Genomic DNA, 26507 nt, shown 5'->3' with positions numbered 1-26507 from the left:
TGTTAGTATTACAGAGGCCTTGCAGGATGATTTATCAAATAGAAAGGATTTGTTTAGGCAGCTTGTTTGCTGTTGCCACAAAGTGAGCAGGAGAAGAAGAAAGGTGGAGCTGCCTCCAGAATTGCCTAGCAGAGTGGAAGTTTCACAGGACTGATGGTAGATAGGTATTAACTTTGCCCCATATACACACAGACCTGTTCTTATTTTCCATTTTACCAGTTTTCAGGTAATTCTCTGTGAAAGCTCTCCAACAGTGCAAATGTAAGCAAACATGATTGTCATATTGAAACCAGCTTAATAGCAGAAGATCTAGAAGCAGAGGAATTACTTTCTCTTTTTGGCGTAGTTAACTAAAAATATAAAGTATAATAGTTTCTGAACATGACTGGCAATATAACCTTCAGTAATTTATAATTCTAACTGCTGCAGCATTATTTAAAAAAAAAATCTATATTGTATCTCATGAGAATATGGGAGTGTCAGAACGTTTAAGCCCAAGATTTACAAGATATACTTCCTCTCCTCCTACCCTAAATAAAGATTCAAAGCACAAAATCTACAGATCTGAGGCAGCACCATGTGCTTTTAGAAGCTTAATTATATTTGATGAGAACCAAGAGTCCAGAAAAAGATGTTAAGAGGTGCTTGCTCTTAAGTCATTTTATAATTTAATAAGTGATAATTATGTTTGAGGCATATGGTAGAATCTGGCTACGAAGTAGGGAGTGGTTTATTCTGAGAGAGCAGGGAAAGAAAGAGTTCCTGGTAGACTACAGGCTGCAAAAGTATAGAGCCCCATCTGTCTTCTTGTCTCATATACCACCTGGTGTTCCAAGTAGGGTAGCTTGAGTCAAATGGCACATGACCTTTCTTTATAAGAGAAGTCATCTTTTCCAGAGAAGTTATATGAGCAGCTAAGTAAGACGGTGTAACTAGGAGGAGACTAAAACAATAAAGTGTATAGAAAATAATCTTATTCCCCTGCTAGATATTCATATTCATTCCTTTCCACTGCCCTCCCCCTCTCACTAATTTTAATAAACCCAGCCCTCTTTGAAGATCTGATATGTCAGTGGAGGAAGGGTTGCTGTAGGAATTCTCTGCTTTCGAAGTTTTATTTTATGAAATCTTATTTATTGCAGGGTGCTGTTTTGTTACATTTTACACCCGTAAAGCTGCATTAGAAGCTCAGAATGCTCTTCACAACATGAAAGTCCTTCCAGGGGTAAGAAGGCTCCCACTAGTAAATGGAAATGTGGTAACTTTGATATATGGGATATACTTACACATATCAGGCACACACTGAAAACCATTTTGGGGAAAAGGTAATTTCCGCAGGAATTGATGTAAAGGAAGACATAAAGGGAGCACTTCAAAGATTACCTGACAGTAGTTCTCTCTCAGCCAAGAGTCTTGTGTATTTGACTTCTTGACTCACCTTTCATTTTCTGGGGAAAGATCATGAAGCAGACATGAGTTCAGAGAGAACTCTTTAAAGCTCTAGTTCTGGTATTTTAGAGTCTGTATGTATTTCTGAATGCCATTAATATATACAGTGATAATAATCATATTTTTCCTTTTTAGATGCATCACCCTATACAGATGAAACCTGCTGACAGTGAGAAGAACAATGGTAAGCAAATGTATACACTCTTCCCCTTAAGATTTTCTGCCTAGGCCAGGCGCGGTGGCTCACACCTGTAATCCCAGCACTTTGGGAGGCCAAGGCAGGTGGATTGCTTGAGGCTGGAGTTCGAGACCAGCCTGGCCAACATGGTGAAACCCCGTCTCTGCTAAAAATACAAACATTAGCTGGGTATGGTTGTGCATGTCTATAATCCCAGCTTCTCAGGAGGCTGAAGCATGAGAATCTCTTGAACCCAGGAGGCGGAGGTTGCAGCGAGCCAAGATCATGCCAGTGTATTTCCGCCTGGGCAACAGAGTGAGACTCTGTCTCAAAAAATAATTTAAAAAAAAAGATTTCTGCCTAGTTTATTTGCTTTTCTTAGGATATCTGAATGGAATTGTGCTTTAAGTAATGTTGTCTAAGTTGTGTCAGTTTTTTCTTTAAAGTCTGATAAATAGAAAAACAGAGTTGACAGAGAAATATTATAAGAACATTGTAGAATGAACTGGAGTATACTTGGTCAGTATAATATCTTTTGGACAGGAATGAGGGGGCAAAATGAACAAATTAGGAAGGAGAACTTAATTCTCAGGAAAATAGTCTAGTCTGGGTGACGTAGCTCATGCTTGTAATCCCAGCACTTTGGGAGGCCAAAGAGGGCGAATCACCTGGCCAACATGGTGAAACCGCGTCTCTACTAAAAATGCGAAAATTAGCTGAGTGTGGTGGCGCATGCCTGTAATCCCAGCTACTCAGGAGGCTGAGACAGGAGAATCGCTTGAACCCAGGAGGCGGCGGTTGCAGTACGCTGAGATTATGCCACTGCGCTCCAACCTGGGCGACAGAGCAAGACTGTGTCTCAAAAAAAAGAAAAAAAAGTCAGAAAAGTAGACAGTTACACTCACTGAAAGGTATGTTCTCTTCCACTTGTCATATCAAGTAAGTGTGAAAACCTCTTCTTTCTTTAGTAGTGTTGCTAGTAAGAGCAAACAATGCTGGCTGGGCACAGTGGCGCACACCTATAATCACAGCACTTTAATAGGCTGAGGCCGGAGGATTGTTTGAGCCCAGGAGTTTGAGACCAACCTTGGTAATAAGAGTGAGATCTCTCTGCAAAAAATTGACTGGGTGTAGTGGTACATACCTGTGGTCCCAGCTATTCAGGAAGCTGAGGTGGGAAGATTGCTTAAATCCAGCAGGTCAAGGCTACAGTGAGCCATGATCATGCCACTGCACTTCAACCTGGGTGACAGTGAGACTGTTGTCTCAAAAAGAGCAAACAATTACAAAGGACTAGGGAAGATGCCAAGTACTTTGCATTTAATAGCAACTGCTACCCTTTGAAGTAAACCTGATTATTCCTATTAGTTAGATGAGGAAACAGGCACAGTATGGTTAAGTAACTTTCACAAGATTACAAAGCTACCATATTTCATCTAAATGCTTCTAATTATAATTTTAAGATAATGTTGGTTATAAGGAGAGATGTGAAGCCAGGCATGGTGGCTCACGCCTGTAATCCGAGCACTTTGAGAGGCCCAGGCGGGTGGATCACCTGAGATCAAGAGTTCAAGACCAGCCTGACCAATATGGAGAAACCCCGTCTCTACTAAAAATACAAAATTAGCCAGGCATGATGGTGCATGCCTGTAATCCCAGCTACTCAGGAGGCTGAGGCAGGAGAATCGCTTGAACCCGGGAGGCAGAGGTTGCGGTGAGCCGAGATCACGCCATTGCACTCCAGTCTGGAAAACAGGAGCAAAACTCTGTCTCAAAAAAAGAAAGAAAAGAAATGTGAAAAATATGAAAAACAAATGTGTGTCTTGGAATCTGTAAAATATGGTATGAAGGCACAGAGCCAGGATTCAAACCCAGGCGGTCTGGCTCCCGAGTCTGTGCCACATTGCCTCTTTTCATAGTAATATTCAAGTCTTTTGTGTTTTACTCTCTTAGCAGTGGAAGACAGGAAGCTGTTTATTGGTATGATTTCCAAGAAGTGCACTGAAAATGACATCCGAGTCATGTTCTCTTCATTTGGACAGATTGAAGAATGCCGGATATTGCGGGGACCTGATGGCCTGAGCCGAGGTAGATACAGTTTTAGCTTTTAAATAATCTTTTGGTTTTTTTATTTTGGTTTGGTTTGGGGTTTTTTTTGGAGACAGGGTCTTGGTCTGTCTCACCCAGGCTGGAGTGCAGTGGTGCCTTCACTACTCATTGCAGCCTGAACCTCCCAGAATCAGCCTCCTGAGTAGCTGGGACCACAGGCATGTATCACGACACCCAGCTAATTTTTAAATTTTTTAGAGAGAGAAGGTTTCCCTGTGTTGCCCAGGCTGGTCTTGAACTCCTGGACTCAAAGGATCCTATCATCTTGGCCTCCCATAGTGCCAGGATTATAGGTGTGAGCCACTGCACCGGCCTTGGAATCTTTTTAATTGGACCAGTGGAAACTAGCCACAGTGATTCCCTAGCCAACATGGTCCGGTCAAGATAAAGAGGTTGGGCCTGCTGCTTCCTGCTGTGTATCTATGTCCTGTCTTGACTCCTCCTATCAGTTCATTCTTTTTGTCTCCTAGCCCCTCTAAGGAGTCTACATTCTGTATTTCATTGTCATGTATTAAAATTTTCTCTTTTGGTGCTTTGCAAGATTCTTGATGCCAAAATGGAAATATTTTCTTCTCCCATTTTCTTTTATTTTCAAGAGGAACTAGAGGATATGATTCCTCCTTTCTCTTGATAGGCATTTTTTTTTTCTGTCAGTGGTTCTCTGTTTTTTCATTATAGCACATATCACCCTGTTGCAACATACTAGCACATGATCCCCTGAAAACAAGGACTGTGTCTGTATTGCTAGCATGATAGTCAGCACATAGTAGGTGCTCAATTAATGTCTGTCAGAGAAATGAATGAATGCATGAGTTACTGACTCTTCTCTTACCAGGTTGTGCATTTGTGACTTTTACAACAAGAGCCATGGCACAGACGGCTATCAAGGCAATGCACCAAGCACAGACCATGGAGGTAGGGAGCAGATAGGTGATGGGGAAAATTTCTCAGCTTGGGAATGCTGGGACAGTTGGCTATTAAAGTCCAGCAGCATGTGCAGCATCTGATTGCCCAGAAAGTTAAACAGCCAACATCTTAAAGTTAAAAACCACTGATTTCTTTAAAATTAACATACTGGAAATGCTCTCCCCACCCCTTTTTTTGAGATGGGGTCTTACTTTGTCACCTGGGCTGGAGTGCAGTGGGAAGATCATGGCTTACTGCAGCCCCAGCCACCCAGGCTCAAGCGATTCCCCCTACCTCTGCCACCCAAATAGCTCGGACTACAGGTACACACCAGCACGCCTGGTTAATTTTTGTATTTTTTTAATAGAGACAGTTTTGCCATGTTGCTCAGGCTGGTCTAAAATTCCTGGGCTCAAGTGATCCGCCCACCTCAGCCTCCCAAAGTGTTGGGATTACAGTCTCTTGTGTCTAGCATGAGGAGAATCATTTGGCAATGAATGAAATTAGAATGTAACCTGCATGCCATCCAAAAGGAAGATTTTTTTCTTTTCCCAGGTGGAGGAATTTGACCCTTTGGTTTTGGTCTTTTCACAGGGTTGCTCGTCACCCATGGTGGTAAAATTTGCTGATACACAGAAGGACAAAGAACAGAAGAGAATGGCCCAGCAGCTCCAGCAGCAGATGCAGCAAATCAGCGCAGCATCTGTGTGGGGAAATCTTGCTGGTCTAAATACTCTTGGACCCCAGTATTTAGCAGTGAGTCTTTGTGGTTTGCTTTCTGCAGACTGTGCAAGCTCCCAGCTGTTTCTTCTTCTGCTGTCCCTAGCTAACAAACACAGTGGCATTTACAACTTTTGGCATATAGAAATTATATGTAAAAATTCAGGTAGTACTATTTCTTTTAGTCCTGTTAGTCTCTCTCTCCCTCTCTCTCTCTCTCTCTCTCTCTCTCTCTCTCTATATATATATATATATATGTATGTATGTCTCTGGACATGCATCTCTGGTTATATCTTGAGGCTTTTGCTGCAGCTGAAGTGGATTCCTGGTTTCCCATTTTAAAGATTTAGAAACGTCTTGTGTCCTTACTTCCAAGAAAGAAATTCCTTAGGGAATCTCAGCCACCAGTGTCTTTCTCCATATCTCTTTCTACCAGATGTAGAGGGCATCATTAAAATCCTTATTGAGTCTTTCCTAAAGAGTTTGATAAATGTTTCTTTCAGCGGACTTGAGAGATCAAGAGATTTTTTTTTTTTTTTTTTTTTTGCTTTATTTATTGATTTATTTTTTGTAACGGAGTCTCACTCACTCTGTTGCCCAGGGTGGAATGCAGTGGCACAATCTTGGCTTACTGCAACCTCCGCCTCTGGAGTTCAAGTGATTCTCCTGCCTTAGCCTCCCAGGTAGCTGGGACTACAGACGCACACCATCACACCCAGCTAATTTTTGTATTTTTAGTAGAGATGGGCTTTCACTGTGTTGGCCAGGCTGGTCTCAAACTCACGACTTCAGGTGATCCACCCTCCTTGGCCTCCCAGAGTGCTGGGATTACAGGTGTGAGCCACTGCGCCTGGGTGAGATCAAGAGATTAACATGAACATTTTTAAATGAGCATTATAGGTGTGTATTCAAGTTTACTACATTGTAAATAGACTTCCTTTATTTTGATCTCCCTGTTGTGAGCCAAAAGAAGGTTGTCTAGTCCAAAAGAAGGTCTGGCCCCAATTTGTGATTTAGATTTACCAGGTCTGCAATATATATGTTACAGGGGATTATTAACGGAAAAGAATTGGAGCCAGCACAAGACACTTAAAACCACCCATCTGTGAGTCAAAGAGGAAAAAGGTCATCTGAGGCTATTACTGGTGAAACCACTAGATTTGTATGGATGATACAAAAATATTCCCATAGAAATAGCTAGTATAGTCATTTATTCCTCATTCTTTCAAGTATTATTCTGTATGGAAACAGACAAAAGGCACGGATTTCTGTCTCCCAGTACTGAATTTTGGTTTAGTTCCAGTGGTTTTCATATTTCTGGTATCTTATGAGAAATCCCAGTTTAGGCTGGGCACTGTGACTCACACCTGTAATCCCAACACTTTAGGAGGCTGAGGCGGGCGGATTGCCTGAGGTTGGGAGTTTGAGACCAGCCTGGCCAGCATGGTGAAACCCTGTCTACACTAAAAATACAAAAAAATTGCGTAGGCGTGGTGGCAGGTGCCTGTAATCCCTTCCAGCTACTCAGGAAGCTGAGGCAGGAGAATGGCTGGAACCCAGGAGGCAGAGGTTGCAGTGAGCCAAGATTGCACCATTGCACTCTAGCCTGGGCAATAGAGCAAGACTCTGTCTCAAAAAAAAAAAAAAACAAAAAACCCCATTTCATCCTAGCAGGGTGAAGTTTTTTAAAAAATATATATTTCTTTTTTTTCCTTTTTTTTCTTTTTTCTTTTTTTTGAAGCCTCGCTCTGTTGCCCAGGTTGGAGAACAGTGGTGCAATCTCTGTTCACTGCAACCTCCAACCCCCAAGTAGCTGGGATTACAGTCATGGACCACCACGCCTGGCAAATTTTTGTAGTTTTAGTAGAGACAGGGTTTTACTATGTGAGCCAGGCTGATCTCAAACTCCTGACCTCAAGTGATTTGCCTACCTCACCCTCCCAGAGTGCTGAGATTACAGGCGTGAACCACTGCGTCCGGTTATATTTCAACAGAATAAATTGTTTCTTAGTGCTGAAAAATTGCTTATACGTTCAGAAAATTCAGAGAGATTTTAGTCGTCTGCAGAAATGATGATGCTTTGAAAATGGTCTACATGCTATGCATTTGCTTTTCTTAGAGACTTTTGGAGCCCCCTTTTAGGGAAGGTTAACCTTTTTGTTGTCATTGCCATTACCAGCAAGTACATGATGGCGTATGTTGAGAGCTGTGTTCTCTTTGTTTTGGTTAGACATGATTCTCGCCCTAAGAGCTAACCTCATTTGGAGGGAAATGCAGGGACCAAGTACAGTATTCACAGTCTACCAGTTAGGACTGAATACATTGCCCAAGGTGCAATGTATTCATTGCCAAGAAGAAAAAGCCTGGGTGCAGTGGCTCATGCCTGTAATCCCAGCATTTTGGGAGGTCGAGGCAGGCGAATCACCTGAGGTTAGGAGTTTGAGAACAGCCTGACCAACATGATGAAACCCCATCTCTACTAAAAGTACAAAAATTAGCTGGGCGTGGTGCATACCTGTGGTCCCAGCTACTCGGGAGGTGGAGGCAGGAGAATCGCTTGAACCTGGAAGGTGGAGGTTGCAGTGAACTGAGATCATGCCATTGCATTCCAGCCTGGTGACAGAGTGAGACTCTGTCTTTAAAAAAAAAGACAAAAAAGAAAAAAAAAGTAAACGTGGTGCTAGTCGACTGTGTGATAGTACATCATCATTAATTATGAGGTTCTTTCTAGACTCTGTGGACTTGAATTAGCGAGGCTCTACTGTCCTGGAGGAGTTGGTTTTAATCTTTTTATCCTTTGAGAAGTGGTGGGAAAAAAGGGTGTGAAGGTGGATTTTCCCCCCATTCTGTTCCTGGAGGTTTGTAGACCTCCTAAAACTTACCCATGATCTCTAGCCTGGAAGGATTCGCAGTGACAGAGAAACCAGGTCAGATGTTTATAGGAATGGGAAACAGGTTGAATAAAAAGGATCCTGTACAAGAATACCAGTTTTCCATAAGCAATATTAATTGGGTTTAGTTGGAGCAAAAGTTTTCAGCAAGCTGGTTAGATTTGTCAACATACAAAGTAAACTAATGCCATAAACTCAGGGACAGGCCCTCTTACTTTGTCATGGGGCAATCATTGAAGGAGAACGTACTCTGAACCTGGTATAGACTAATCCATTAGTCATTTGATCATCTGCAACAGTGAAAACCAATTTGGAGGGGAGGAAGTAAATAAAGTTGGATAGATGTGTAGCTGTAGTGATTATTAGTCATGTAGTCCATTGTGACCAGTAAAGGGTAACTCCAAGAAATACTAGGAAATGTTTAGATTTGATATTTAAAATAGTTGTGTGAAGTAGAAATTGGGTATCCAGATGGAAACAGTCTGCAGAGTGAGATGTGTGGACCTAACTAAGGAGAACTTGGAGAGGGTAACTGGAAATGGCAGTCATTCATTCGCAGACAAAAATCACAGTTGACTGGATAAGTTGCTCAAGTTTAGCTTATTGTCCCCAAGCTTAGTACTTCTGTCCTCTGCTGTGCTGAATTCTACTGCCCAGGGACTTGAGGTCTGCTCAGTACTCAGTGAACATACTATCTAGGCCAGTGCTTTAACTGTGTGTTTTTTGTTTTTTGTTTTTTGTTTTTTTTGTCCTGTGCTGTCATAAGCCTCATGTTTCTGTTGTGTTGGCTTGGGTTCTTGTCTTTGACTTTCTTCTCTCTGGGGGCCTCTGCACTCTCGCTTTGCTGTGCTGTAGAGTTATCCCAGATGCAGAACCAGCCCTCACTCTCACTCTTGTTCTGTTTTTTGGTGTAATGTCTAGCTTTATTTGCAGCTCCTTCAGCAGACTGCCTCCTCTGGGAACCTCAACACCCTGAGCAGCCTCCACCCAATGGGAGGTAAGTGTTTCACTGCTGCAGAGGAGCAGCAGCACCCAGGCCAGCAGACCCAGCTAACAACAGTCTTGGGAGTTTGGCATCGTTTCTGTGAAAACATTTTTTTGCTTATTATGTAAACCTGACCTAAGATGAACATCCCAGGACTCAGTTGCCTTGTCTCTATACAGTGGCTCTATTGCTGGTTGATGCCATATTGCTCTCACGTTATCTGGTGCCTCCTAACCTTTTAGGTCACTGTTGGAGAAGAATATGGAAAAGGACTGTTTAGCTCCTATAGACTGAGTCCATTCTGATAAGGGGAAAGAACTGCAAGAACTCTTTATTTCCATTTTAAAGTGACTTTTCCAGTGACTGCAGAAAAGTCAAAGATGGCTTCCATGCAAATGGCCTACCTTGAAGCTTCTAGAACCCAGGCAGTTAGTTTACCTGTGTATCTTATACTTCTTGTTTCTTAGGTGAATTCCTATTTTGTTGTTGCTATTAACGTACACAGAAAACTTAAATGGAGTGCCTCAACAAACCTGAGCCAGGGGCCACCAGGAGTCGGTGGGGGGTAGGGCATGGGGCAACTTCAAAGCTGCCTGTGCCTACACCCTCTGCATTGGATTTAGGCTAGGTCAAATGTGCATTTGAGAAAGGTGTAGTTTTCAGTGAACTGCATTTTGTTGTTTGGAAATTTTTGATAGTAATTCACTTTGTCTTAGGAAATTATAGTTGGCTATATTTTTGGAAAGTTGCTAGATTGTAATCTATATTGTATTTTAATTCTCATTTACTCTTTCCACTCCCCCCACCTCTCACCCCATCCATCTTTCCGTTGTCTAGTAAATGGTTTGCAGCATTGACAGCACAGTTTAGATTTCTTCCTCCCCTTTCAACTGTGTTGCTAGGCTCTACTTGGAAGTCTTTCACTCAGTGATTGTTCCTCTCTCCTCTTTCTGGTGATGAATCTGCTGTTCAAGTGGTGGTGTCTTTATTCTTTGTGTCATTGCTGCTCTCCTGTGTTCTCCCTTGTTTCTTCCTGGGCCTTTTGCATCTGCCACGTTTTCTGCGTGTTCCCCTCTGTTACAGAGAGCGAATCCCCTGTAAAGTGTGAGTGAGGGGCCTGGATGCAGTCCCATTCTGTGCTGTAGGCTGTGGCATTGTTCTCCTGTGCTCCTGGCCCCATGGTAGGCAGTTTTTCTTGGTTTCCTAATTGCCCACACCTTTATTAATGTACATTTGGTGTGGTGTGCTATTGGATTAGCCATCTCTTCTCTGAGGAAATGATTTCAAGTTTCTTAATGAGTGATATCTGAATATTTTTTGGAGCCCTGTAATGTTGTTTGTAAGGCTTATCTAGAACAGTTCCTCTTTGTCAGGAACCAGCCCTCTGCCAGTGTGTGCTTGTCATGGCTGGAATGGATATGAAGCACCCTTATCTGCTGGCTAATCTCTTGCTTTGGATGTTGCAGGGTTGAATGCAATGCAGTTACAGAATTTGGCTGCACTAGCTGCTGCAGCTAGTGCAGCTCAGAACACACCAAGTGGTACCAATGCTCTCACTACATCCAGCAGTCCCCTCAGCGTGCTCACTAGTTCAGGTAAGCGTGAGGATGACCCACTGTGCCGTTATGTGCCTTGGACAGATCCTTTGCTTTTAAAGGCAGAGTCTAGGAAGGGAAAATAGTTAACACCTGTTTCCAGAGAGGTCAGATTATGAGCAACAAATTTTCAAATGTCATCTTCTGAACTTAAGAGAAATCTTCCTGATTTTTAATATGCTGTGGCCATTATTTGTCTCTGTCCTGGAAGGACAGTTATTAGAATTAGTAACTGAAAACCCCTTTGCAAATAGCATACTTGGATAGTGACACTCTTTCTTGTATTTGGCTCTTGTTGACAAGAGAATGCAAGTGATGGGTTGAATTTTAACTCATGGATTTCTAATAGCAGGGTCCTCACCTAGCTCTAGCAGCAGTAATTCTGTCAACCCCATAGCCTCACTTGGAGCCTTGCAGACATTAGCTGGAGCAACGGCTGGCCTCAATGTTGGCTCTTTGGCAGGTAAGGGGCAGCCCCTGGCTGTCATCAGACTATTCTTTGTGCAGGTAGCACATCTTAACCCTGGTAGGGGCACCACTGGAATGATTGCAGTGGCCCAGTAAAGTTAAAAATAATCATGGGGGCCAGGCGTGGTGGCTCACGCCTCTAATCCTTGCACTTTGGGAGGCCAAGGTGGGCGGATCACGAGGTCAGGAGATCGAGACCATTCTGGCTAACGTGGTGAAACCCCATCTCCACTAAAGATACAAAAAAATTAGCCGGGCGTGGTGGCAGGCGCCTGTAGTCCCAGCAGGAGGCTGAGGCAGGAGAATGGCGTGAACCTGGGAGGCAGAGATTGCAATGAGCCAAGATTGCGACACTGCACTCCAGCCTGGGTGACAGAGGGAGACTCTGTCTCAAAAAAAAAAAAAAAGGGGGGGGGGTGGTGGATTTTTTATTCAGACCTGAGTTAAATCCCACCTCTGTCCCTTAGCTAGCTATAACTTTGGAGCACCTTTCTAAGGACATTTTCTCATCTTTGAAGTGGGAATAATAGAATACTTTGAAGGGTTGTTAAAAATTAAATGAGGCCAGGTGTAGTGGCTCATACCTATAGACCCAGCAGTTGGGAGGCCACAGCAGGAGAATCACCCTAGGTCACGAGTTCCAGACCAGCCTGAGCAACATAGTGAGAACTCCATCTCTACAAAAATTATCTGGGTGTAGTGGTGCATCCCTGTAGTCCCAGCTACTTGGGAGGCTGAGGCCAGGAGGATTGCTTGAGTCTGGGAGCTTGAGGCTTCAGTGAGCTATGATTGTACCACTGAACTCCAACACAAAGTGAGACTCTGTCTCCAAAAATAATAATAATAATAATAATTGGAACATAAAGTGCTGCTGAGCACATTGCATAGTACAGTGGCTGACACATAGAATGTACTCAGGACCTGTTAGTTGCTCTTTTAATGGTAGGGTTCATCCTCATCTTGTCAGAAATCACATGTACCCCTTTGAGTTCGCAGTCCTGGGACTCTTCTTTTATGGCATTCTAGCTCATTATAAGAAAGTGGCAGAATAGCCAGATAGAATATGGAGCCTGTCATTCCACAGATTGGATGAAGGTAATGGGGAGCACCACACCCACGTATGGCATTTCTTAATGTCCCCATTAGCAAGGCCTGGCGAATGTCCTGAAATCTAGCCAGTCAGATAGTTTCTTCTCAGGGAGAAACTAAGAGGGAGATAAAGGGAAGAACTTTGGAGTTTTCCCTCTTCTAGATGGCCCTGAGTAGACTTGTCTTTGGCATCAGTTTAGTCTTTCCAGTATATTAATACTTCTCTTCCTCCAACCAAGGAATGGCTGCTTTAAATGGTGGCCTGGGCAGCAGTGGCCTTTCCAATGGCACCGGGAGCACCATGGAGGCCCTCACTCAGGCCTACTCGGGTATCCAGCAATATGCTGCTGCTGCACTCCCCACTCTGTACAACCAGAATCTTCTGACACAGCAGAGTATTGGTGCTGCTGGAAGCCAGAAGGAAGGTGAGTGCGAAGGGAGATCGGGGTCAGGTATGGGGGTATTCCTCCTTCTATACCAGAACTGAAAGGCAGAGCAAAGGCTGAGGGAACCAGTTAGGTCTTCAGACCATTGTTTTTCTTTGATAGTGTCAAATGTAGACTGAGAAACCCTGTGAAATGTGATCTGCTTTTGAAAAGTTTTCTGGATGTGTCTCAGATCAGAACCTCTGTGTGCCCTCTTGGAATGGGGCTCCAGTTTTTAGACGAAGCAACAGACACTGACCTTATCGCGTCTGACACATTTGACAAGAATCTGTTTCTGTTAGGACGTCTTCTCTACACATTACAAATCTATCAGAGGATCTTCTGTCTGGATGTCTTCTGTCTCAGTGTCCCTTTTAGCTGTGTCATTTGGCATTTTCCTCACTTTCTGATCGATGTTTGTCCTGATTGAAGACAAACTGAGGGGTGATGGGACAGTTTGGCCCATGAGTTGATGGAGTGGGAAGTATGTCATTTGACACAAATGGTATTCAATTTAGGAGAAAAAAAAATTAGGAGAAACCGTCTAGCCAGAAAGAGGCCTGAAGGTGACTTACATGAATAGAAAGTCCTGTTGACACCTCTGTGCTCAGATTTGACTGGGTTTTTATAACCAGGAGCTGGTATAAGCACTAATGTAGGAAAAAGATGAGTGTCCTCTTATCACAGCAGAAAGAAGTCCTGGTTCATCCCTCCTCACTTGCTCTGAATCACATATCCCCTAGGGATGTGGTAGTAGGAGAACGTAGCGTGAACCAATATTTTTGTGGAGATAGACAATAAATAAATGAGGGCATGAGGTGTTTCAGATGATCCTCTGGAGAATGATAAGCGGGGAAGAGAGATAGGGAGTGTCAGAGGCACTGCATTTTATGCAGAATGCTCAGAGAATGTCTGTCTAAGTTGACATTTAAGCAGAGAACTGAAGGAAGTAGGAAGCAAGCCATGCCTGAATTTAGAGAAAGAAGAGTAACGGGCATAGGAAAAGCAAGTACAGAGGCCCTCGGGCAGCAAAGTTCCCTGATATGTTTGACAAAAACAAGGAGGCCAGGGTGGCTGGAGAATGGCTGGACTGCAATTGTAATAAAACTTTTTGGTTAGAAAATCATTGAGTAGGCTGGATGCAGTGGTTCATGCCTGTAATCCCAGCACTTTGAGAGGCCAAGGCGGGCGGATCATGAGATCAGAAGTTCCAGACCAGCCTGACCAACATGATGAAACCCCATCACTACTAAAAATACAAAAATTAGCTGGGCGTGGTGGCGCCTGTCTGTAATCCCAGCTACTCAGGAGGCTGAGGCAGGAGAATCACTTGAACCCGGGAGGCGGAGGTTGCAGTGAGCTGAGATCATGCCACTGCACTCCAACCTGGGTGACAGAGCGAGACTTCATCTCGGAAAAAAAAAGAAAAGAAAGAAAGAAAATCATTGAGTATAAGTAATCAGATGAAGAATGTGTATTCTGCTTTTAAGCTCAGTGTTAATCATGGGTGCATTTTTAAAACTAATTTCTTTTTATTGTCCAATTTACATATGATGAAACTCACTGATTTTGGCATAGAGCTATATGAGTATTGACAAACAGACCCAGTCCTGCAACCATCACCACAGATTAAGAACATTTCCATCACCCCTAGAAATTCCCTTGTGCCCCTTTGTACTCATTCCCTGCTTCTACATCTTGCGTCTGGCAACTACCCATCTGTTTGCTGTACCTGGGGTTTCTAGGCATTATTTGGAAACCTGTTTTGTTTTTAACCCCTTTTCACCCCCTCTTCTGTGTTCCTCTCTGAGCCTGCAGTCTCTTCTCCTGCTCCACACACAAGTCGGCCTGCTTTATTATCCCAGCACTTCTCCTCCAGGTAGAATTCTCACATCCTCAGTGAGATGGAGCTTGGCTGAATGTGAGGGAAGGAATCTGTTTTAATGTTTGCCCTTTGGTTTCTTGCTTTGTATTTAGAGAATCTGTTTAGTTCCCCAGATGAATCTCTACTTTTGGGGATTGTGACGGTTTTAACATAGGTGGAAATGAGGAAGACCACTGGTGACGAGCATGTTTGACACTGATACCTTTCCAATTCCTGGGTATTTTGAAGGTCCAGAGGGAGCCAACCTGTTCATCTACCACCTGCCCCAGGAGTTTGGCGATCAGGACCTGTTACAGATGTTTATGCCCTTTGGGAATGTCGTGTCTGCCAAGGTTTTCATAGACAAGCAGACAAACCTGAGCAAGTGTTTTGGTATGTTGGCTTCTCTCTGGTGTCAGGGTGGGATTAGTATTTTACCACTGAGAAAGAAGGAGCTCACTGTAGAAAGAGCTGGATATGAGTTTGGGTTGTTGTTTTAACTTGGCCATGGGCAGGTCATATAACCTCTTTTTGAGCCCCAGTTTCTCATTGCTGTAGTGGAGGTAAGGATTTCTACCCACACTGTTGCTCCAGAGAGAAAAAATAATATATGGAAAATGGTTTGCAAAAAAACCTTAAAACAGTCCAGGTTTGTGCCTATGAGTCCCAGTACTTTGGGAGGCCAAGGCAGGAGGATCACTTGAGCCTAGGAGTTTGAGACCAGCCTGAGCAACAGAGTGAGACCTCATGGCTACAAAAAATTAGCCAGACATGGTGGCGTGTACCTGTGTTCCCAGCTACTCGAGGCTGAGGTGAGAGGATCACCTGAGCCCAGGAGGCCGAGGTTGCAGTGAACCATGATCACACCACTGTACTCCAACCTGGGTGACAGAGCAAGACCCTGTCTCAAGAAAAAGAAAAAAACCTTTAAATTACCATGTAGATGTTAAGTGGTACTATTAAGAACCTAATTTATTTCATATGATATAATGTCCAGATTTCTTGTCCCTACTGAGTAAAATTGGCATTTTAGATGAAGCACATAAGGTATCTTGCATAAGGAGGACTGAGAATCTCCTTGCCTCATTATGTCCCTCACCTAGGTTTCTGCTTGGACACACAGGTTTTGTAAGTTACGACAATCCTGTCTCGGCCCAAGCTGCCATCCAGTCCATGAACGGCTTTCAGATTGGCATGAAGCGGCTTAAAGTGCAGCTCAAACGTTCGAAGAATGACAGCAAGCCCTACTGAGCGTGCTCCCCTCTGAGACTGGAGTGAGAGGGTCTTCTGGTAAGTGGGGGAGGAGCACCCTTAATGATTCGAAGCCCTGAGGCTGTGTGTTGACAGCCCTGGACCCTGATCCCTGCCACTCTCGCAGGCACAGCTTGCCCTGAAGACTCGGCTACTGCCTTCTGTGGGAGTTTCGCTTCGTACAGAGGACAAGTTTGTGCTTTGGTTTCCAGTGTTTTACTTTGGAGTTTAGGTGCCATATCCTGAGTTGTTTTTTTTTTTTTTTTTCCTTTATTTAAAGTTTGCTGTGTTTGTAACCAGTGTGTGTTGAGAAGGACCAACACCAAAAACCACCCTGGGGAAGGGGGACAGGGAAACATTTAACACAGACAATGATCGGGATTTGCCCCAAACCACCCCAAAAGAGAGGACTGAGTAGAACAAAAAAGTGACCCCCAGAACCTCCCTTAGTGTGAGGGTGGGTAGAATGAGAACTGACACTTGGGAGCTGTGGGGAGCAGAGCGACTTTGGGGGAGAGTGGAGTGACACCTAATGCCCTGGCAGCTGGAGACTCAAACTTCTGCACAACTGCCTTCTGGGAAATAGTTTTTGACACATATTTTTCAGATTCTTGTCCGGAATTTCTGCCGCTCTTTTCAAGAAAGAGTGTTAACAATTCTCTGGAAATAGAGCACCTGTTAGCCTGACATATGCAAAAAGCAGGGCGGCATCACCCATTACCAGCTCCCCCAGCCAGCGGTCAGTATTGGATTGGCCCTGCCTGGCTGGTGGCAGTTTGGGAGAAGCAGCCAAAGAGGTTAGTTTATTTCAACACCAAATTAGACCATGGCCCATTTCCAACAGGTCTCTTTAAAGAAGGCCTCTATGGAATACATTGCCTGGTTTCCTTCCTTGCAGTTCACCACAGCAAGAAACGTCACCTCCATCCCAAGTCACAATTTTCTCATGAAGGCAAATCCAAGAAGGGCTTGCAGTTCTTGCTGAAGGGGTACCACTTGTGGGCAGAGTGATCAATGCCATCTAGTCGAGGGAGGAGGAGCTTGTTTCTTGGTGTACTTGAATCAGAAGGTCCCTGCAAGCCAGTATGCTTCATTTGCCAGTGGCCAGAAATCCTCCCTTGCCTCCTTGATTGAGGTGTCCCAGATGTAGTATTCCCACAGGGGTCTGGCAGACCCCTCCTGTAACCACTCCAGTCACATTTTCTGCTTTTGAGGCAGAGGTGACATTAGGACGTTTACAGCCTCCACATGAATTGAGTGTTCATTTACCTCAGTATTACCGTGTTCATTTTTGTCCTCGTGCTACAGTTAGCTCCCTGCTGCCTCCTGCAGGTCTTACTTCAGCTCTTGCCTGTGACCCACACAGCTTCTGGGCTCTGCCTCTGCTCTAAGAAGTGCTGTGGGGGTAGAGAACCAGGAAGGACATGCTGTTGGGAATGTACACCTGGGCAGAGGTGGCCCTGTTAAGATATGACTATAGCCACGGCCAGGGACGGGATCCCTGGGTCTCTGGAATCTGAAACCTCACAAATGCCAGTCTTGACCCCTAGCAGCAGAGATAAGAATAAAGGGGTTGGTTTGCTATTAAGTCAGATGGGGGCTCTCTCCTTGTCATGCTGTCCCTGTGGGTAACAGACAGGGATTGACCATCTTACTGTTGTACAGGTAGCTGGTGGTGTTGGATTATCCCATTGAAGCTGGGACAGCTGTTCCTTTCTCATAGTGATAACTTGGGTCTGTTGTCCTCTAAGGAACGTGAAACATACACTTCTTAAGCTGAACCACGTAAACTTGAAATTCTGCGCACTGGGAGAAATGTGTCCTGTGTTTCAAAGGATAAAACTGTTCTAAAGGCTTCCAGGGTCATGATGGGATTTTTTTAATAAATGCAAAAAATAAAAATAAAAAAGAAAAAAGAAAACAAAAAAAAGAAAAAAATGCTAGGTTGGGGAGGCGCTGTTCTGAATCCCAACCGGCTGGAACCAAGAATGTCGTTTCTATTTTTATAGAAGTTTTATACAGCTCCGGGGTGGAGAATATTTATTACCTAAATTATATCTCTGGAAAAGGCCAGGATTTTGTAGAATCCAGAATGTGATTGTTATACACACAGGGTGCTGTGTATGATTGAAACTACTGACTTTCTGTGGCCCGTTTGCAGCCCAGCTAACCTGCCCAAGGGGAAGGTGTTAATGCTGTGAATTGGCAGAGGAGAGAGCTGTGCTCCACAGGGTGCTGCCGGTGCTGTGCTCCCTAGCCTTCTGTTCTGTCTTCCTCCTTAGCCAAAACGTCACTCCCTTCCCACATCCCCCTCTTCTCGCTGCCTTCCCCCATCTCACCATTATTTGTCCATGGATTTGTCTTGGGCTCTGGGACCTTATGAAACCCCTTTCCTAATGACATAAGAGGCCAAGGTGCAATCCACCCACCTTTGATAACCAGACCCTGAGGGCTTCATACCTGCTGATGGGTTCTCTTAAAAGGAATGCTTGCCCCAGCAGGGTCCTGGGCTGCTTGAGCAGCCAGCTGGTGAGACCATGCATTTCTCTGTTCTCTCCTCCCCCTGCCGAGTGAGTTAGCACAGCAGTAGCACTGCCCTTGAGCACAGTTCTTTCCCCAGGCCAAAGATGGTTTTGTGAAGAAGCTGCTCCCCTACAAGTCTCATGTGTGAAAGGGCTCAGCTCAGAGTGGAGACTCGCTGTCAAGTCTTAAGCAATCCTTTTCTGTTGTGTGAAGGTTTCACTTACAAAGTGTTTTTTGTTGTAGTTTTGTTTCTTACTCGGGTTACATCATGAAATTGATTTGCCTTGAATGCAGCCAGACCACTGTCTCCTGGGTTCCACTTGAGTGGCCAGGGCCTGGGTGGAAGCTAAGAGCTTGGATTTCTGGGAACAAAGGGCCATCCCCATAAGATAAGAGCAGAAATTCTGGTCCTCTTCCCTGAAAAATTTTCCCCACCCCAGCCAGCATCTTCTGCTTCCCCTTGGGTTGTGACCAGAGAGTGGGGAGAGAGGCTGAGGCTCTGCTCCCCTGGAGACCTTCTCTTAGGAGTTAGGTGCTTCATGGAAAATCCAAGCCTTAGGTTCCCTTCTGTCTCTGGCAATTAGATGTGTTCTTGGTGTCCTCCATGTCCTTTTTGACTTTTCCCTGTGTCCATTGTTAGCATGTGCAAAAGTTCCCTGTCATTACCCAATCCCTGCCCGCCCACCTCATTTCAGGGCTGTACACACAGTGAGTGTCCTGTTCTCTCTCTCTTTGTTTGGATGTATTGCTCTGTGTAACTCAGTGGGTCTCCCTCTTTCTGGTTTGTTTTTTTTTCTAGATTCCTGCCGTTTGTTCATCGTTGTGCCTAAAGCATGTCGATGTGGCGTCAAGTACATCGTCCAAATCCCTGTCTCTTCAGCTTCTCTGATGCTTGAACTCTCACCTTTGACCTTGTGTTGACCTTTGATGCTGACGTGTATTTTTATTATGTTTGTTTCTTTCTTCGTTTTTTTTTTCTTTTTCTTTTTTTCTTTCCTTTTTTTTTTTTTCCCTTTTGTGCTGCCAAATTGGTTTTGCTAGAACGACTGCTGAAGGGGAAATATTTAAACTTGCATTTGAATATAAAAAAAATCTATTTTTCTAGAACTTCATAAGATAACCACTTGATTTTGTGATTCCAATTCTTTGTAATTGTCTTCAGAGCAGCCCTACTAGCACATACCGCGTGGTGTTTGTATTTCTGTGAACACACAGCCAGTCCGTTTCTAGGCTTTGTTTCTCTGTGTGCTTAGTTTTAAAGACAACTTTGAAGTAAACAATGAAATAAAAGATGTCACTAAAACCTTTGAGGCTCCTGAGCACATTTTGCTGATACAGTCTGTGGGGCTTGAGGAGACCGCATGTATTGTTCTTTCTTTTGTTTTTCTTCTGAGTTCTCAACTGCAGAGAGCACCTGAACCCCCTTTCCTTTTTGACCGCAGGCTGCAGTTTGGGCCCCAGCCAGCCCTTTTTCTTTTTCTTTTGTGGTTCTTCCCTGGAGCGACTCTGTGGGGAGTCCTGGATCCCGCCTGCCCCTTCCCCTCAGCCCCATGCTTGTTCCTAAAGTCTCCACAGCAAAATGTGATGCTTTGATTTTTTGTTGTTGTTTTTGTTTTTGTATTGTTTTTGTGTTTTTGTTTTGAATTTTTTCCTTTCCTACTAAGATTATGCCCAGAAAAAAGTTTTGCATGTTTCCTGCTGTTTCTTCACACCTTCGTATATATCACCTTCACCTCTCTGTTTTCTATAGTTTGTGCAAAAACTGATTTAAAAGGGTTTCAAAGAAGCTGTTTTAAATTGTTGTAGGGTTGATTATTTTTTTCAAGATTGTATTGTTTTATTTTGAAGTGGCAACTTTCTCCTCTATTGCCCTTAGAGCGTTTGCCTGTGCACTTAGACTGTCACTTCGTGTGGCCTCCAGGTCTCAGCAGGGTGTCCAGGAGGCTGGCTGCTCTGCTCAGAGAGGGTGGGAAGGGGGCCTGGAGAGACACAAGAAGCAGAAGTAGAGCCTAGAAGGTGGCAGCAGGTGGGCAAGAGGCTTACTTAGCGCATTAGGGGCAGTGAGCACCTGGAGGAAGGAGGGCGCTCCCAACCACCCCATAGTAGGAGGCCATCTGCGCACCAAGCGGCAATTCACCTGCTGGCGCTTTTCCTAGGTGACAAGCACAATACTACAGTCTTCACACTGTTTACAGCCCTGGGCACCAGCCACCCCGCACTGGCTCTTCACCACAGCTCTGCTCTTGCTTAGCTGGTGGGGTGGGGGGAAAGGGCAGGGATTTGTGTTTTAAATTGGGTGAAGAGCCAAACAGCTACTGTCCCTGGGTGCCGAGCAAGCCAGTTTTTTTGGTTCCCTGAGGGAAACTGACCCTCTTCTCTTGTGGCACCATCCAGCCTCAGGGTCTTGGAGACTTGAGTAAGAATGTGAGTGGAGGGGGAGAGGCGAGGAGAGGAGAGGTCACAGGGTGGATCTGTGGAGGGAAGAGGTTGCAGGGGGAGGAGCTGATGATAGATCCCACCTAGACCTAAGCTGCTGGTGGGTGGGCGAGCTGGGAAGTAGGACTGTCCAGGGAAGGGTGGAGAGATGTAGCTAGCGGCTGGGGATGGGGAGGTGGAAGCGCTGCTGAGCATCCTCCACACCAACGTTGATGAAGGAAGGGATCCCAGCAGGGTTTCTGCTCTGGGGCTGGCGGGTTGCCCGGTATTATGCCCAAGGCCACTCTGCCTGGGGGAAAGGGCAGCCAGGCAGAGGCCCAGTGTCTGGTAGGCTGCTGAATTTCCTGGAAGGGGTGATTGGATGGAAAGAGGCCAGAAACCCCAGCCTGAGAGACTGCTGTGCGCCCCACAGTCTGACTGCACAGAGCCGCCTCTGTTGGCAGGAGGCACTGAGGCTCCCCTTCCTGTGTATTGAGAAGCCGTGTTTGCCAATATATTTTGCTTTCAATTCCAAGAGGAGCTCTGGGAAAACCTGTGGATAAAACCAAATGCCAAATGTTGGACGTTGTTTCCTTTTCCTTTTCTCTCTCTGATTGTTTTAATTGTTCTGTGGTGGTTTTAATGGATTTGAGACCCTGGAGCGGCAGCTGCCTTTCTGATTTCCAGCTGCTTTTTGTGAATAATTTAAAAAGAAAAAAAAAAAAAGAAACTTTACATTTTGGAGACAAACCTGTGTGAGTTTTTTATTGGTACAAACGTTGTATTTAACACTAGGGGTTTTGTACAGTTTTTTGCCTTTTCTACTAGAAAACAATGTAAAGTGATTTCACAATGTGAAGAGAAAAAAAAATTGCCACTATGACCAAACGCACAGTCTGTTCTGCAGCAACAACGGGATTCAATCAACTCAGTCGTGATTCAGCCGTAGAAATGCTTTTCCTTTATCTTGTTTGAGCTTTTCTTTTCTTTCCTGTTTTGATTTGCAAAAGAAAATGTCTTTTTTGTGTGAACTTGTGTTGTACTCTGTAGAAAATTATGGATTTTACTTTAATGGTTTAAAAAAAGGCAAGAAGAGCTCTCGTTGCTTTTCTTACCTAATCACAGAGTTTGTGTAGTGAATTTAAAAAGAAAAAAAAAATTGTTACAAGTTTGGGTCAAGGGAGTATGTGTTTCAAAGGAATCTCCTTCCTTTTTTTTGTGTGTTTTTCCTTTTGTCCCAATGGGGAACCTAAATCTGTTTTAATTGCACAGACACACGGACAAAAAGTCATTTTGTATCTGCCAAGTGTGGTACCTTCCTTTGTTTATTTGCTATTAAACTGTTTGAGAAGAACTGATGTCTTCAGAGTTACTGATGGTTGGGGAGGGCGGTGTGTCCTTGGCGCGGGTGGGCTTGCGGTGTTCCTGAAGAGGGGGTGTGGGTTCCTCTTCAAAACGTAAGGCTTCATTTTGATGTACCTGAAGGTGTATAACTGAACCCACCAAAAGCTCCTGAAGGAAAACATAATTTCTCCCCAGAAAACTGCCTTCCCCATCTTTTTGTATTCTCCAGGAATACTTTTTGTATTCTCCTACTTATAAGGAAACACCTTAAAATTTTTTGCCAAACCTAGTTTTTGAGCAATCTCCTGTTCTCCTTGGCTGCCACACAACAGAGCTGGTCCAGACCTGCCAGTGCTCATCTCTTCCCTAGTGCTGCAGAGTCCCTGCTCCCTAGGACTCTGCTGGCCAGCAACGAATCCCAGAGCCCGGCAGTCTTCCTCCCTCCAGACCTTTAAAACTCTGGCCCAAAGTGGTTAAACTTCTACTTCCCTCACTCTGACCTCAGTACAAGGCCCCTGAATGGCATGCTTCTGTGGACTGCTCAGTAGTGCTGGATGGCCCAGGCCTCAGCCTTCCCCTGCATGTTCCTCTATGTGGAGTGGGTCTTGGGTAGCATTTCTCAGTGGGGGTTCTATTGAGTACTAGCCCCTAATATGTTCTATGAAATAACAATTCTTAACACAAATAAGTTTGTGAATGTTTTCCCTGCAATAAAGAATGTTCTCTCTGAAATTAGGCAATAAAGAAGCCTCAGACTTGATTTAGCCAAGCGTCTCCCAGACTGGGGATCCCATTTGCTGTCCACTTGTTCTCAAAAACAAGTGGCAGCTTGGGGGTTTTAGAAGATTTTGTCTACCAAGTTCTGCATTTGGGTGTTCCTTTGTTCACATCCCCATTTTTCATTAAAGTGTTTAAAAATTAAACATTAAAAATGTTTAAAAATCAGAACTTATATGCAAATAATTATCCTAGCTAATGTTGATTGTTTACCACAATCAGGCGCTGCAGGATACACGTGATACCCACTACATGTTCCAGGCTTCACAGCATCCCTAGGAGGTAGTTAGTGTTCCCATCCTCATTTTACAGATGAGCAAACAGGTTAAAAGAAATTGGGTTGCCTGCTAGAAAGTGGTGTGCACTGGGAATCAAACCAGGTTGCCCAACTCCTGAGTCCTTTCTCCTAACCACTACTGAATAGAAAGAATTCAAAAGCCAGTAAATGTGCTTCAGTTAACCTGTGTCTCATCACAGATGGTTGCTCTCTGTCCTCCAGGCCCCAGTGAGAGGAGCTTAGAGGACCTGTGGCTTTTGTGGCTCCCTTGGAAGGTGACTCATTGCAGCTGTACCCTCTTTAAAGCAGCCTTTTGGTGTTTGAGAGGTTCACTTGTAACTGGTTGGTCAGTGGGCTCCTGCAGGGTGCCGCTGCCTGTGGGGGAGGGGGCGACTTCTAAATGGCACTCCTCTCCATACTCTCACGTCACTGGATCTGAGACCAGCTCAACCATTGTTTACCCAGTGTCAGTTTGTTTTTATTGTGACAAAATCAAATTTGCCATTTTAACCACTTTTAAGTATAGTTTTTAAAAATTTTGTTTTACTTTGGAGTATAGATTCAAGTTGCCGTGAATATATACTCCCTATAATTTTATAATTTACTACCATTAAACACATTCACAATGCTTGTGCAATCACCACCTGATTTTTTATTTTTGAGACAGGGTCTCACTCTGTCAACGAGGCTGGCATACAGCGGCGCAATCATTGCTCACAGCAGCCTCAGCCTCCCCAGGCTCAAGTGATCCTCCCACCTCAGCCTCCTGAATAGCTGGGACTTACAGGCACATGCCATCATGCCTAGCTAATTTTTGTATTTTTTGTGGAGACAGGTGTTGCCATGTTGCCCAGGTTGGTCTTGAACTTCCGGGCTCAAGCAATCTGCCTGTCTTGGCCTCCCAAAGTGCTGGGATTACAGGCATGAGCCACCATGCCCAGCCTCATTACCACCTAATTTTGTAAATCAACTTGAAGTGTACTTTTTTCAGCTTCATTCTGACCCACTGATATTTGTGAAATCACAAGTTTGATATTGTAATCATTACATTATAAAATACACATTAGCAGGACTCAGTGGCTCACACCTGTAATCCCAACACTTTGGGAGGCCAAAGCGGGAGGATCAATTGAGACCAGCCTGGGCAACAGAGTGAGACCCCATCTCAACAGAAAATAAAATCAGGCATGCTGGCACACACCTGTGGTCCCAGCTACTCCAGAAGCAAAGGTGGGAAGATTGCTTGAGCCCAGGAGGTCCAGGCTGCAGTGAGCTATGATCATGCCACTGCACTCCAGCCTAGGTGGCAGAGTGAGACCCTGTCTCCAAAAATACACATACACACACACACACATATATTTATAACTACTAATATAAAATGTACATGGAGTGCCTTCTCAGTGAGTTCTGCATTTCACACTTGGGGGAACTGGTGTGGTGGAGGGCAAGGGTAGAGAATCAGAGGCTTCCTCCTCAGACTCTCTTCCTGGGCCTTTTATCTAAAAATAGATTATGAAGTACAACTTGAGCATCTTTTAATTGAAATCATGCTTAAAGGCTGTTGCTTCTCTTTAAAATGGACCCAAAAAAGGGAATATATCAAGTACTATTTCAGCCTTTTTAAAAAGTTTAGGCTTTTGCATATTTATAATAATAAAGCTGTATCTTTTTTTGAGACGGAGTTTTGCTCTTGTTGCCCAGGCTGGAGTGCAGTGGTGCAATTTTGGCTCACTGCAACCTCTGCCTCCTGGGTTCAAGCAATTCTCCTGCCTCAGCCTCCCGAATAGCTGGGATCACAGGCACATGCCACCACACCCAGCTAATTTTTGTATTTTTAGTAGAGATGGGGTTTCACCATGTTGATCAGCCTGGTCTCGAACACCTGACCTCAGGTCATTCACCCCACTTGGCCTCCCAAAGTGCTGGGATTACAGGCATGAGCCACCGTGCCCAGCCAATAAAGCTTTATTAATTAAATGTTTTGTTGGAGTTTGTTTTGTTTGGGTTTTGGTTTTGAGACAGAGTCTTGCTCTGTCACCCAGGCTGGAGTGCAGTGGCATAGTCTGCTCACTGCAGCCTCCACCTCCCGGGCTCAAGCAACTCCCCTGCCTCAGCCTCAGGCATGCGCCACCACATTCGACTAATTTTTTGTATTTTTAGTAGAGATGGGGTTTCACCATGTTAGCCAGGCTGGTCTCAAACTCCAAGCCTCAAGTTGATCACCTACCTTGGCCTCCCAAAGTGCTGGGATTACAGACATGAGCCACCTTGCCCGACCAATGTTTTATATTCTTTGAAAACCACTTCATCCTTCTGTAGCTTGCTCAGCACCTACTTTTTGCCACATTCCTATTCATCTGGCTGGCAGAGGCACCTCTGCACTGACTTTATTGGTCAGCACACAGCTTCCCTAATGCTCACATACTATGCTCACCTGAGCAGCTCAGTCTCTGATAAGGAAAAGCCACCAGGCTGGAAATTAAACACCAGGTTGTCCCTGCACCTCAGGGAATGTCAGACTAATGTCTGATAATATTTCCCTTCAGGAGAGATTGGAGATGGCCTTGCCTTGCACCTTCTGCCTTCAAGCGTTTTCCTTCCCTCTCAGTAGTCCTTTCCAACCCCCACCATCTGGTGTTTAATTTCTTTTGCATGCATTGACTTTCTCTGTACTGGGTGAAGACTCCAGCTGTAGGGAGCAGCTTCTGTTTTTTAAAAATCGAAGGCAGGTCGGGCGCGATGGCTCACGCCTGTAATCCCAACACTTTGGGAGGGCAAGGCAGGCAGATCACTTGAGATCAGGAGTTCGAGACCAGCACTGCTACCATGGTGAAACCCTGTCTCTACCAAAAATACAAAAATTAGCCAGGCACAGTGGTGGGCACCTGTAATCCCAGCCACTTGGGAGGCTGCGGCGGGAGAATCTCAAACTCGGCGGGCGGAGCTTGCAGTGAGCTAAGATGATTCCGCTGCACTTCAGTCTGGACAACAGAGTGAGACTCCCATCTAAAAAATAACATTGAGGCCGGGCGCGGTGGCGCAAGCCTGTAATCCCAGCACTTTGGGAGGCTGAGGCGGGTGGATCACGAGGTCAGGAGATTGAGACCATTCTGGCTAACATGGTGAAACCCCGTCTCTACTAAAAATACAAAAAACTAGCCGGGCGTGGTGGCGGGCGCCTGTAGTCCCAGCTACTCGGAGGCTGAGGCGGGAGAATGGCGTGAACCCGGGAGGTGGAGCT

General features: G+C 44.7%; 1 protein-coding gene across 4 annotated transcripts in view; it reads left to right on the top strand.

The window, feature by feature from the left end:
* Nucleotides 1-22222, top strand: part of CELF1 (CUGBP, Elav-like family member 1) — a 62543-nt gene extending 40321 nt beyond the window's left edge. Inside the window, exons 5-16 of one of the 4 annotated variants that reach the window (XM_012001442.1) lie at nt 1143-1225; nt 1585-1633; nt 3584-3715; nt 4572-4651; nt 5237-5398; nt 9175-9250; nt 10705-10833; nt 11186-11296; nt 12630-12815; nt 14929-15072; nt 15803-15969; nt 17263-22222. In XM_012001442.1, the coding sequence (XP_011856832.1) occupies nt 1143-1225; nt 1585-1633; nt 3584-3715; nt 4572-4651; nt 5237-5398; nt 9175-9250; nt 10705-10833; nt 11186-11296; nt 12630-12815; nt 14929-15072; nt 15803-15930 (1280 nt within the window). In that variant the 3' untranslated portion in view covers nt 15931-15969; nt 17263-22222. Of the gene's footprint in view, nt 1-1142; nt 1226-1584; nt 1634-3580; nt 3716-4571; nt 4652-5236; nt 5399-9174; nt 9251-10704; nt 10834-11182; nt 11297-12629; nt 12816-14928; nt 15073-15802 lie in introns of all 4 variants that reach the window. The other 3 variants (XM_012001440.1, XM_012001443.1, XM_012001439.1) reach the window with 3 other exon arrangements.
* The last annotated feature ends 4285 nt before the right edge of the window (nt 22223-26507 follow it).

The sequence above is a fragment of the Mandrillus leucophaeus genome, unplaced genomic scaffold (assembly GCF_000951045.1).
Source record: "Mandrillus leucophaeus isolate KB7577 unplaced genomic scaffold, Mleu.le_1.0 Scaffold66, whole genome shotgun sequence".
In the NCBI taxonomy this organism is placed as follows: domain Eukaryota; kingdom Metazoa; phylum Chordata; class Mammalia; order Primates; family Cercopithecidae; genus Mandrillus; species Mandrillus leucophaeus.
This window is presented reverse-complemented; position numbering and strand designations above follow the sequence as displayed.